At 38.7% G+C, this 12,281-nt stretch overlaps 2 protein-coding genes across 2 annotated transcripts in view; both read right to left on the bottom strand.

Moving 5' to 3' along the window:
• The window catches only part of prkar2aa (protein kinase, cAMP-dependent, regulatory, type II, alpha A), a 122,420-nt gene that overhangs the window by 50,615 nt on the left and 59,524 nt on the right, over positions 1-12,281 (bottom strand). The gene's annotated exons all lie outside the window — the stretch shown is intronic.
• amt (aminomethyltransferase) lies at positions 3,667-10,634 on the bottom strand. The gene is made up of 9 exons (XM_062427996.1): positions 10,398-10,634; positions 8,948-9,115; positions 8,652-8,732; positions 7,909-8,040; positions 7,737-7,815; positions 7,324-7,469; positions 6,533-6,713; positions 6,033-6,188; positions 3,667-5,277 (listed from the first exon to the last, which is right to left on the bottom strand). The coding sequence occupies exons 1-9, from the start codon at positions 10,530-10,532 to the stop codon at positions 5,102-5,104; spliced, it is 1,254 nt and encodes a 417-aa protein (XP_062283980.1). The 5' UTR covers positions 10,533-10,634; the 3' UTR covers positions 3,667-5,101.

Here is a 12,281-nt window from a genome sequence, read left to right as displayed (position 1 = left end):
TTTAGTTTTTTCTTTTTCCTGGTCAAAAAGGGATGAGCAAACATTTAAAAATGATTAGATTTTCTTTTCATATTTAGAATAATAAAAAAAATAAAATCACTGGCAAACAGAAACAAAAAAGGACACATTTCCCCATATTCTAAGACCGGATGTTGTCTTCAAGGCAAGAGTGCAATAAAGATAAATTTTAAAAATCCTTTTACTTTTTTTTTGTCAACAAATTCTCCATTTATGAAGTTGATAATGTTCAGTTTTTGTACATCTCTATAATGAAATATAGTTCAGCGGTATCACAAACAGCTCCAAACAGCCTCCAAAATGACCATACAGTTATTCGAATGCCTCTGAAAACAGTTTAAACAAAAACTGAACATTATAACCTTCATGAAGTGAGAATTTACTGCAGGACTGTTGTATTGGACTACAATACTTTTAGCAAGGTGGATGTTGCACTGGCAACTACTGGCAACAACTAATTTATGGCAGTTAGTATTTGTATTGTTTATTCAAGTAATTCTACTGTCGTTTACAAGAAGCTATCTCATTCCAGAGGCAACATGGTGACCCTGGTCTGTTGGGTTTTTTTTCACAATGCTGAAGGTGTTTAAAGTTTGTGGCGATGATGATGATGACGACAACAGGGTGCAAAAACAGATGGTGGTTCAGGATAGTTATCAAAATCAACCAAAACAATATATCAACTCAGCCAGGCCAGTTAAAATAACAGCTTTGCTCAGTCATGGGTAGATTTTTAACCTTTAAATTGAATTAATAATATTTTACATTTAGTGACTGAAAATGTGTTTCTGAGTGAAAACTGAAAGGAAGTGATCCTCCCCTGATCTCCGATATCTGGGTGGTTTGACTGTTTTTGTGAGACCAGAGTGAGCTGTAATACCTTGCTACCAGAAATGTCAGAGCTCAATCATCATATTTACCTTTCTCTATTGACATACAAATACATATGTGGCACAGATATTTACAGTTATATAAGATAAACTGATGTACCTCTTTTGTATCCACACGACAATACGTCAAACCTCCCAAAAACATTACAGCAACCTCTAAAAGTGCAACTGCAGCTAATTGTCACAAGGTTTCATAAAGATACAGTGGGATTTAAGTTAAATAGAATTCAACTGTATCAGCTGTATTACTAAAGTCATCAGATAACTCCCCTACAAGTACTGTAATAACTTGGGCTGCAAGGGGGACAGTTGGGCAGGTGTGGAATAGCGATACATCATTACAGCGCTGTTGAAATAACCCACAGCTGAATCATGAGCTCTCACAGGTCAAGGCCAGAGCTGGAGTCTTTAAGCTTTAAAAACTGTTAGTATTGAATTGGTTTGTATCACATTGTGCTGCTTAAAATGTGTAACTATGTGTCATAACATTACCAAAGTTAAATACATAAATCCAAAAGCGTGACAGACAAGATGCTACAAAACTTTGTTTTATTACTTATTATAAAGATAATTACATCTACATGCCAGCTCTCTGTTTGAAAGAGTTACCAACCACAACCATGACAAATAAAACGTCAAATAACACTTTTAAAATAACATTTACTGTTAAAGTAGTGTCCATCTCCTATCAAGGTTATCTTTTCATTTGCCAGGTTGATTGGATGGCTGCTTTTCTGGTTGACTGCTGGAGATTATCGTGGTACCTGTGGTGTCAAAAAACAACAACAAAATAGTTTAGGAATTAGTAGCCTGATTACACAAACATGCATGATGATGTATCTACTTGTATTTACAGGAATGTTGTTAAAAATAAATTGTAGTTTAGGCAAACAAGAAACATAATCTTAATTTCATGTTTTCTGTATGAAGGAAATCTTTTATTCAGATCTATCTGGTAAAATTGAATGTGTTTATTACAGTGCAGCTCCTAGAGTCTGTTATAGGTGCCCCGCTGGTTTGTTGAGGTTTGTTGCTGCAGTAAAATATGCCAGTTTACCTGTTCCAAGTCTCCTGCTGACTTCAGCATATGTTATAAATGATGCTCCAGGAGCTGCTCTGTGGTCAGGACTGGAACTCCAGAGACAAAATGGAGCTAACGTGGGTCTGAGAGATGCATCGCTCTGTTTCTGGGCATCCCCTTGACACCAGCCAGCCGTCTGGCTCGTGTCTGGGAAGTAACTGTCATCCTTTGGAACTGCAACAGCATATAAGCGCCATCTCCCAGACTGTTTGTTTCAGAATTACCTCGAGAAAAAAACGATAAAACACAACAATCTGTACATGATGACATTTTTAATTTGTAGTCGTTTTTGTAGTACTTCTATTTGTAATTGTAATGATAAATACTGTGGCTTAGCAAGGTAATTAGGTTTATCATACAGCAAAATACCAACCCTGTTTTTCATTGCTGGCCTGTGGACATGATGGTTATAATCCAGGCCTCAGTGTACATCAACATGTGGTTGTGAAATGATTCCAAAATGATAAATAACAATAAGTTGCAAATTATAAATAACTCTAAACATATTTTGTCTGATAGATGAAGGATAGGAAATGCATACTTATTTCTCCACCTGATATGTCCAACGTTAACAATATGATTGTGAACACACACCTTTTTACTTTATTATTATTATAAAAACTACTTACCCGAAAGGCAAAAACTTTCCACGTCACATGCAGTCCTGCTGAGTCCACATGTTGCTTTGGCTCTTGAGCACTGACTGAAATCACAAGGACAATTTGGGGCAAAATAAGAAAGACAGTTCAAAAAGTACAGTCAATATCAATAAATAATACAAATCAATAAAGATCAGTATCCGCAATAGTAAGACTTGAACCAAACCAACCTTGGTGCAGTAGAACATCTTCTGCCAATTCTTCAATTCCTGACAGGATGTATTCATCTCTGTAGCAAATACACACACAGTGTAGTTAAGAGCATATGCTGAAACTTGTATATCATCACGTCTAGAGTAGAGTTAGCAGAACAGTAGAGCAGGTCAGGCCGGTCAAAACGTCATCGGGTGGGAATCCCTCCTGATGACGTGTTTCTCCGGGGGGGAATCCTGGACCTCCACCTGTGTTCACACCCTGTCAGTTTGTGTTAAATAGAATTTTTCTGAGGTATTAATTTAGAGGTTTCCGGATCTGGGCAGCAAGTTTACTTTATTTTCATAAATTCAATGTTAAGGGCACCGCATGGTAATATGACTCTCTAGTGAAGTATGTTTTATTTCAACAGGTAAGATTAGTGCATCCACAAAGGTTTTTATTTCGTTTATTTCAGCAGCTTATTCAGCTGTAGTGAGTCAGTGGGTATCTGTTGGGTAATGTTTTGTTTTTTGTGTTCATGATTTGGCGCCACCTGCAGCCGTTCTCTTTGATAGATACATACAGTATAACAGTCTGTTGCATAGTGTTAAACTACTTTTCTCTTTTTCATAACATTTCTGCTCATCCCTTTTTGACCATGAAAAAGAAAAACATCTCATATATCAATTTAATTTTTTGTATTTTAAAATGAAAATCAAATAACTACTCATTTTTGTGTTTTTCAATACTCGTTCCTAAAAAGAAAATCAAATGACTAAAAGATACATGGACCAGAGCCCCCTGACAAAAAGTTGTGATATTGGGATATACAAATAATATTGACTTGACATTTCAATAGCAAAATAATTGAGTCATGGGCAAATGAAAAGCAAACTGTCTTTATTAAAGAGAAGATATTTTTCTAATCAAAATGTTAACATTGAGTTAGATATTAAAAACTACACACACACCAGTGCACCTTCAAGACAGAATTGGCCACTTATAAATCAGTAGTATGATTTTAAATAAGAAGTATTTTGTTATTTGTTGACAAAATAAGACATTCAGAGCTCCAAGTGCAAAGAAAGGTCCTAGTTTAATTTTTTTAAATTGCATTTCATTAGTAGCAACAAAGAATCCACATAATGACAATTGTCGTTTCAAGTCTATCATTTTACCACATCCAGTCATGTGTACAGTCATGTAGTATAGTTAATGTACCTCTGTCAAGTTCAAGATATGACTATGTTACAAACAGTCTGAAAAACAGTCCGGTCAGGTTTTATCTGATGTGGAGATCATATTATTGACCATTTCATCAGAGAAAACCAGAGCTCAGTCACAATCTCTCCAAACAAGGACTTACTGAGAAAATCAGTAAATTAACACCAAAATACCAATTCCACAAACCAGCATATTTGTGATAATTAGCACTTTTTGGGAAGGGATTTTGTGTTGGAATGATTATGCTTTGCCCCTGTTAAACTACCCTTAATCCAGCTGTTGACAACTAACAATATTAGTGAAGGAAATTTGGCTCTGAGGTATTTTAAAGACCTTAAAAAACAAAAATGCAGGCATGTGATTTAACATCGAAAATACCATTTGGAATCATAGTTTTGGTCCAGCGATGACAGACTGAAATGTTATCACGTCTCATTAGCAAAACCTATATTCTATAAGAATAAGTAAATTAAGTATTAGTTTTTAGTGCATCTTTAGCTTCACTGTTTTATTTCTTACTGAAAGTGCCAAAAGTGATGGCTAATTTCAGTAAGTAACAGTTATTTTGATTCAGTTAACCTGTTGTTCACTTATAAAAGAGTAAAAAGAGAAAACACAACTTGCTTGGTATATGAACAACATTGACAAAGCATCTAGGTTCATACTATAGCGATACATACATTTTCTGACTCAACAATACTGCTTGTAATGTATTTTATGCATCTCATGTGTAAATTGCTCACAATTCATCACACATCTATCCACAAGTGCAACCTCTTGAACACATAAGGTAGAAAACTGACTGTATGTAGAGTGATAGTCTGCTGACAGTGTTTGTATTACTTGTCAGGTCCAGTTGTCCTCAAACTACCTCTCAGGAAATAATATGACACTATACATTGTAAGTGCTCTAGTTTATTATTATTATTATTTTCTTTCAAAGGACTCATCTGGTGTTCTGAAGTAGGCTGCATTTGTGAATATGGGACAAAGTGGAGGAATGGTCCAGTGTAAGTGTGTGAGTGTGTGTCTGTGTGTGTCTGTGGGTGTACTGTATGTGTATGTGTGTTGAGGTGTTTGTGTGTGCGTCCCTCCTATCCAGAATAGTAGTTGGTGGGAACGAAGGGCATCTTGCTGACGGTGGCAGGCACTGCTTTTTTCCGGACTTCGACCTGAATGGATGTTCCATTCTTAGCAAATGCAGCGTCAACGTAACCCATAGCGACGTTCTTCTTCAGACAGGGAGAAGGGCAGCCGCTGGTCACCTCACCTGAATAAAACAGCAAAGAATAAGTCTTTTCAGGGTAATCTCTGGCAGACGATCCTTCAAAGAAATTCTCTTAAGATGCAGAGTTAAACCTAAACTACCTTTTGGTAGAAATATTAAATTGGTCCGATACTGTGCTTGAGATCTACTTCCTGAGCAGTAGACTAACCTGTTTATCTATTCACCTTTTAGGTTGCTTACACATCACTTTTACTCATTCATTCACTTAGTCACTAAAAGCTGGGATGATGATATGCTTGAAATTATAACCATTATTCTCTAAACTGACAACATGTAACAACTACCTATTTGATTCGTCACACATGGCACTCATGACATGGTAAAATGTAAACTGAACATTTTAAATTAAAGTCTGTATTTTAAAGCAGTTTGTGGGGTTTGAAAATGTCTGACTTTAGTGACACCCAGTGGTAGATGGTAGGTATGGCAATCATAAAAGACGCAGAAAGATATGCATGTATAACATAAAGGCTTTAGATATAAACATAAAGTAATTGATGGTGCTTTGAGTTATTTTAGTTTGGGTTCTACATCTGCAGCTGCCTCAGTATAAATTATGAATACATTATCATAAAGATATACAGTATCAGTCAAGAGTTCGGGCACAAATTTTATAAGACTTTTATAGAGAAAGATGCTATTAATTTCATTCACATTTTCCCTAACACTGATTATTTTCCTTCAATGGTGTTGTATTGTTGTTAATTAAAATATAACCACTGTGTTTGCTTTCTGACCTATGACCTTTCCGTCAGGGCTGAGTATGGGTGTGTGTTGTCTGACGGGGGGACCAGTGGACACCAGACCCACTCTCTTCCTGGCTGTCTTGGCTTTGATCTGAGGTACGATGATGTCAGCACCAGGGAAATCCTTGGTCTGACGCCGGCGCTTTCCTGTGTACGAGAAAACAAAGCAAATGAGTTCATACACCAGGATTGTGAGTGTGAAATTGTACATTCAAGGCTAAACTACTCTGAGTGAACAATTGTGGAATTGACTTGAGTCTAGATAAAAGTGCAAGAAACGTGAGAGACACTTAGAACTATACAATGCCCAATATGTAGCTGATATTGAATTATCTTCTACTCTTCTATATTCTTTATTTCTCAGGCCTGAAGGCAGAGAAATTAATCAGCAGTGTCCATTTAACCCATTCCACAATAGCCTTCTGTAAAGACAAAGTGGTTGGAGAAAAAAAAGTTCATTAAATATTAAGTGATTCACACTAAAACATCACCTATGGTCCAAACTAAGGTGGCCTCCACAGGCGTGGTGGTCTCATCGATATCGTTGCCATAGAGACAAAGTCCTGCCTCTAGCCGCAGACTGTCTCTGGACCCCAAACCGGCCAGCTTCACCTCGCTATTACCCAACAGCTTCTGCGTCAGCTCCACCACTCTGGACTGAGGTACAGAGATCTGAAATAGACACACAGACAGATAGTATTGTTAAACAGATAATGCGTAATCAATAAGTAATCACATAGTGTAAAGTCAGTCTGTTTTTTTAGATGTTTGCTGACTATGTTGAGGATGCTGATTTCTTCATTTCAATATTTAAAGTTATACAGGTAATCAGAATCTTATTTTTGCTATATTCTATATGTTTGTGGGGTAAACACAGATTGAGTCAAGTGAGTCTTAGCACTGAAGAAAAGACTGATGGCAAGACCAATGAATGTGAAAAAAAACCTGGTAAAGAAAATCAAACTCCCACCAGCCAACCCACATCCATCCTGTTTCCTACAGAGGCACCATAGAGTGGGCAGTGAGAGTGTGAAAAACAGTAAATCCATGCAGTAAACCATCAATCTGGAATTAGGCAGCAGGCTCCTGACAATTTACTGAAAGGTTTTTTGATTTTAGGATTTTTAGTGGCATATTTTGGAACAGCAACTTTTACATTTCACCAATCCACCAAGGGAAATACAGCCAGGTGGCAGAGGAGAGGGTGGCGAGTTGGCCTGTCATGTCGGCAGAAATGTTCATCAGCCGATAAAGAGAAGAGCCAAGAAAGAGAAATTATTACCTCCACCCCGTCCTCGCCAGTGTATCCACAGCGGGTGACCCTGCAGCCAGGAATACCGAATATAGTGGCCAGGGTGGAGGTCATGAATGTCAGCTTGCTGAGGTCCTCCTTAAGTCCCTCATGGAGCACCCGAGACATGGATGGACCTGACAACACACAGCTGGTAAATTATTCAAATAAACTAAGACATGATGGGTTGTATGCAGAAGAGGTCAAATAGACTATTAACAAAGGACTAGTTAAAAAAGACACAAATAAAACTACAAAGAATCAGTAATAGAAAGAGTGAAACCAATACCAACAGAAACATAGAGAACGAAGAGAAATAGCGAGGGATGGAGAGGAGGACCGAATAGGTGGTGGAGGAATGGAAGACAGACAAAAGTAAAAACAATCTCCACAGAATATTTTACCTTGCAGAGCAATAAGCGCTTCGTTCAGGAACTCAATATCCACATCTGAACCTGCTGCTTTGAACTCTGCCAGTCTGGCCTATGAGCAAAACACACATGCACATGTCAGACACTTTCTATCATACTACCTGACTCTCACCCGTCTGTCTACACACACTCTGTCTGTATTCACCTTCATACGAGCAGAGTCCTTGTCAGAACAGCCAGCATTGGAGACAACATAGAGGTAGCCCTGGTCCGTCTTTGTGACTATGAGGTCATCAATAATCCCTCCTTTGTCATTGGTGAAGAGGGTCAATGTACCCTGAAGGGTGAGGGAGCAAGGAGAGATAAGTGGATGGTAAGTGAATTTCTTGTACTGGAACACTGTTCAGTTGGTCGAGTTCGTCCAAATCCGATGCTTTATGTGAGCACATTATGGTTATGGTTCATTCACACTTCATTCAACTCAAAATTTGAACTATTGCTTTAACACTAGACTACTGGACTACAATGTTGCTTGCAGTAATGAAGCCGCTGAGAATTGTCACCAAACTCTGCAATTACCCTCATCTCTACTAGGGTCTTTCATCTCATTGTTTAGTTTTTTTCCCACCTGAAACTTTACTATTTTGGTTCAGTCTCACCGTTCTCATCAGCATCCATATCAGACCTAGCAGGGAGCATAAACAGCTTAAACAGCTTAAAGAGCCAAATATTTCCCTCAGGAGTTTGTGGAGACCAAATCAGAGCTGATGGGGGACAGACTATTGGACTTACATTCATAAGGTGGCATGAAAAACTGTTTTAAATGAATGCTAATGTTGCTCTGTGTCTGTTGGATATTAATAACCGGTTGTTTGCTAATAAGTTGGCGTTACCACTTTTAAAAGTTATAATGTGTGTTGTGTTTTCAGCTTGTTTCCTTCATCTCACCTGGTTGTCCTTGAGTTCTGCGATATCTGCAACAACTAGAGACTCCATGAACTTCACCCTGTCTTTGCCATGGACTTTGGTCTGATGGAAAAAAAGACAAGAAACAGAATTTTTTTGTTAGGCTGGGTTGTAAATTTTAAAAAAAAAGATCCCTGCTCATTCTAGTGTCAAGTACCATGTCATTCTACAATGATGTGTGTCTATTTACATCATATGTAAGTCTGTACATGTGTATTACCTTACTTGCATTAATGTGAGTATCTGTTTGCATGTGTGTCCGCTTATACTGGTCTCACCTGCAGCATGTGGCTGACATCAAAGATGGAGCAGTGCTCTCTGGTGTGCATGTGTGAGACGATATGACTGTCTTTATACTGGACAGGCATACTCCAACCTGCAAATTCCACCATCTTCCCCCCATGTTCCCTGTGGAAGTCAAACAGTGGAGTCCTCTTCAAGGCAGCCTGGGGAAAGTAAAACATTATACTAAGTGTACAGGATAATAGAAAGAACTACAGTGGAACAATACAACACAATAACTTACTTTATTTATCAATTTTAATAGTTATGAAGTGGTTGTTGATAGATGTATATTAAACGGTGCAAAAATGTATATGTAATAACAAATCAAAAACTGCTTCTAAAAATATTTTATAACATGAGCAAATTTTTTCAAAAAATCTGCTCAAATATCAATTAACAGAATACCACATTTCTGTTGAATGTAGCTCAGTTTATAGTCTAATTTGTCAAATGATTAGATGTCCGTTTGGCCCTGACTTCTGACCTTTGAACCAGCCAGTGAAAGGGGGCTTATCAGCACAGCAGCAGTGCATTATGGACTTTACATAAGACTCAGTTGCTTTTTACAAAACTGTTAAAGTCCAAAGTCAGATATTAATTTGAATGAACAGAGGAGAGGTGGGTGTTGTACTACTCACATGTGAACACACACACACACACACACACACACACACACACACACACACACACACACACACTTATTAAACTACCACAGATTAGAGCCACATGGTTAGGACTTTAATCTTTATACTCATTTAGCTTTGTGCAACACTAAAATATAAAAAAAACAAATGAAAACTTTATCTTAGAAGCTTAATAATTAGCAGGAATTACACATTTTGAGTCACACTATTTGTGTCTGCTATATTAGTTGATTCATAACCTCCTTTTTACAGAAGAAACAGTAAAAGTGAAAGAAGGTCTGAATTAATAAATCTCACTAGCAGAGGCTGAGAGAGCGTTGACAGAACTGAAGAATCAGTCACTCGTGGTTTTAATAAAATCATCTTGTGCAGTTTAGTGAAGTGAGGCAGATGGGGGGGGGGGGGGGGGGTCGTGGTCTACTGGGACAGATGTACATTATGTCTGCATGAATTAACTGCTGCTCTGACACTCTGATGTAGTGCAATATGCAGAAATACTGATAGAGACAGCGATTTATTCTGAGCTTTTCTGAAGTGAAGTTCCAAGTATGAGGGCCAAAACAATCCTTCCAAATGAACTATTAATACACTATAAAAAATACAAAGAATATGAGTTTTACAGTGATATCTTAGGAGAGCAAAATACCATTGAGCTGGTTGAAAAATGCACCACTTTGCACCACAGTCAGTGTTTTTAGCATTTTCTGCTCATAAAACTGTGATTCAGCTGCTAAAACCAAATGTTACAGTAAAGCCCACTACTTGTAGAGGTGCAGGCTGAACTTCATGCTCCACTTACCTCTGCACTTGAAGCGTGTCTCTCCTGCTGCTTCTTCCCCGCACATCCAGCACCAGCGACCCGCAGCAAACCGTCTCTGGAAGCCCGCAACCCGAGCCCCGAACCCCCGACCCTAACCATCAACCGAGCCCACATCCTGCTACCTGAAGCCCCGCTGAAGTCTCTCTCACACACACACACACCCTCGGTGCTCCTGACGGCTAACACTTCCGCTGCGTTACTCAACTCTTTGGACTCCAAACTCTGGAATTTCTGTTCTCCTGGCAAAAACACATGAAGCGGCGGCGATCGTAGGAAGGAGCAAAGACTTGTGGGGAATGTAGTCGATTGCTGTGTTTGCCCTGCAGGAGTTCATAGTCAATGCAATGATTCATGCTTCATCAGATCAAACACCTCTGATAATAAAGACTGATAGGGATTGGTTTTAGGCATGCCTCAGCTCTAGAGTCATAGGCTATAAAGCCGATCACAGATTGTATCGATTATAAATCTGCAAATAGTCATAGGTAACTGATCTCTCATAATGTGGCTCCCATAATAATGAGAGTTTATAGTTTGTCTGTTTAAACTAAGCATTATCTTGTGCTTTGTGTGTTCCAGTATAATACAGAGGGATGTTTTAAGTTAGTCGTGTGGCTTATGAAGCTGACCAGGATCAAATCATATCGCAAGATACAGCACCAAATAATTGGACCATAAGTCTTAATTATCCATGCCACAGAAGTCATTAACAGGACAGGACTAACAGCACAGGATTTAACAATGAAACATGGAGCAGACTGACTCAGCAACACCACACCCTACTTAATGTTTTTTCTCCCTTTATGGACAGTGATTGCCAATGGGTCAACAGAGCAAAACAACTAGGAATTAACCAATGACCTCATTCAAAAGTGAGGAGTGATAGGAAACATTACTGAGGGGGTAAATTCTGCCTGTCCTTTATATCCTCATTGACCATATTAATGGGATTAAAAACAACTGTTACTTTAATAGTTTGAAAAACAGCATATTTAATGGAGATTTCATCCTGCAGCTACTGTTCATACAGACGATCTTAATGCCAGCATCCATGTTTAAAATTAAAGCATGTAGTATCAGACCGTAACTCTCCATATTGCCTATTGTACATGACACTCTTATCTTATTTAACTTCTACAGACATTTACAAAATATTTAATCTCTTCTGTCTCTTCTTCTGAAAGTTTAGGGGGTGTTTTTGGTCAGATAAACTCGCCCACTCGACCACAATGATATTTATCCATGTGAATACTTCTACTCCATCATGCTCTGCACCCAGATCATTGAGTCATCCTTTGGTCTGGGAATCTAATAATAAACCCATGCCTCCACTGCTATTTTAGGCCTTGGGGGGCCTGCAGGGTTGGGTGTGTGCCTGTTTGGAGGGAGTAACAGGCCTGAGAAGACATCCTCTCTCTCTCCATGTTTATAGCTCTCTCTACCTCTGTCACAGTTAGGGTGGGCTAAATGGGAACACATACACAGTAAGAAGGGGGGGGGGGGGGGGTGGTACTGGGGTGTCCTACAGTTGCTCAGTGACACAAACACTCACTCACGAGGAGTATAGGACCCTGAGGCAAAACCTGGAGGTTCCCTTTTGTTTTCATACATCACGGATTTTACTGGAATCATTTATTCACTGTTGGGATTTAATTTGAGTTTGATTGGATTTTCTTTGTCCCTGTATGGTTCCTGGATAACTTGTGTGGATATTTAATATGACTTTTTGCTGCTCCTGCGGGTTCAAACACATGTTTTGGCAATCGGGCGCCTGTGTGTGAGGAGACTGGATGAACAAGAAGAGTGACAGACAAGAATAAACAAGCACACACAAACAAATCAGTACAGCTCTTGTTAATGGTG

This window comes from Scomber scombrus, chromosome 10, assembly GCF_963691925.1.
Source record: "Scomber scombrus chromosome 10, fScoSco1.1, whole genome shotgun sequence".
Taxonomy (NCBI): domain Eukaryota; kingdom Metazoa; phylum Chordata; class Actinopteri; order Scombriformes; family Scombridae; genus Scomber; species Scomber scombrus.
Note: the sequence above shows the minus strand (reverse complement) of the source record. Positions and strands in the feature narration are given on the sequence as shown.

Bases quoted from the DNA above. Each gene is read 5' to 3' on its own strand.
- amt (XM_062427996.1), bottom strand. From the start codon at position 10,532: ATGTGGGCTCGGTTGATGGTTAGGGTCGGGGGTTCGGGGCTCGGGTTG. The intron at 8,733-8,947 runs GTGAGACCAGTA...TTTTTCCATCAG, and splicing joins ATGTCAGCCACATGCTGCAG to ACCAAAGTCCATGGCAAAGA. The intron at 6,189-6,532 runs GTGATGTTTTAG...TCTCGTACACAG, and splicing joins CACCTTAGTTTGGACCATAG to GAAAGCGCCGGCGTCAGACC.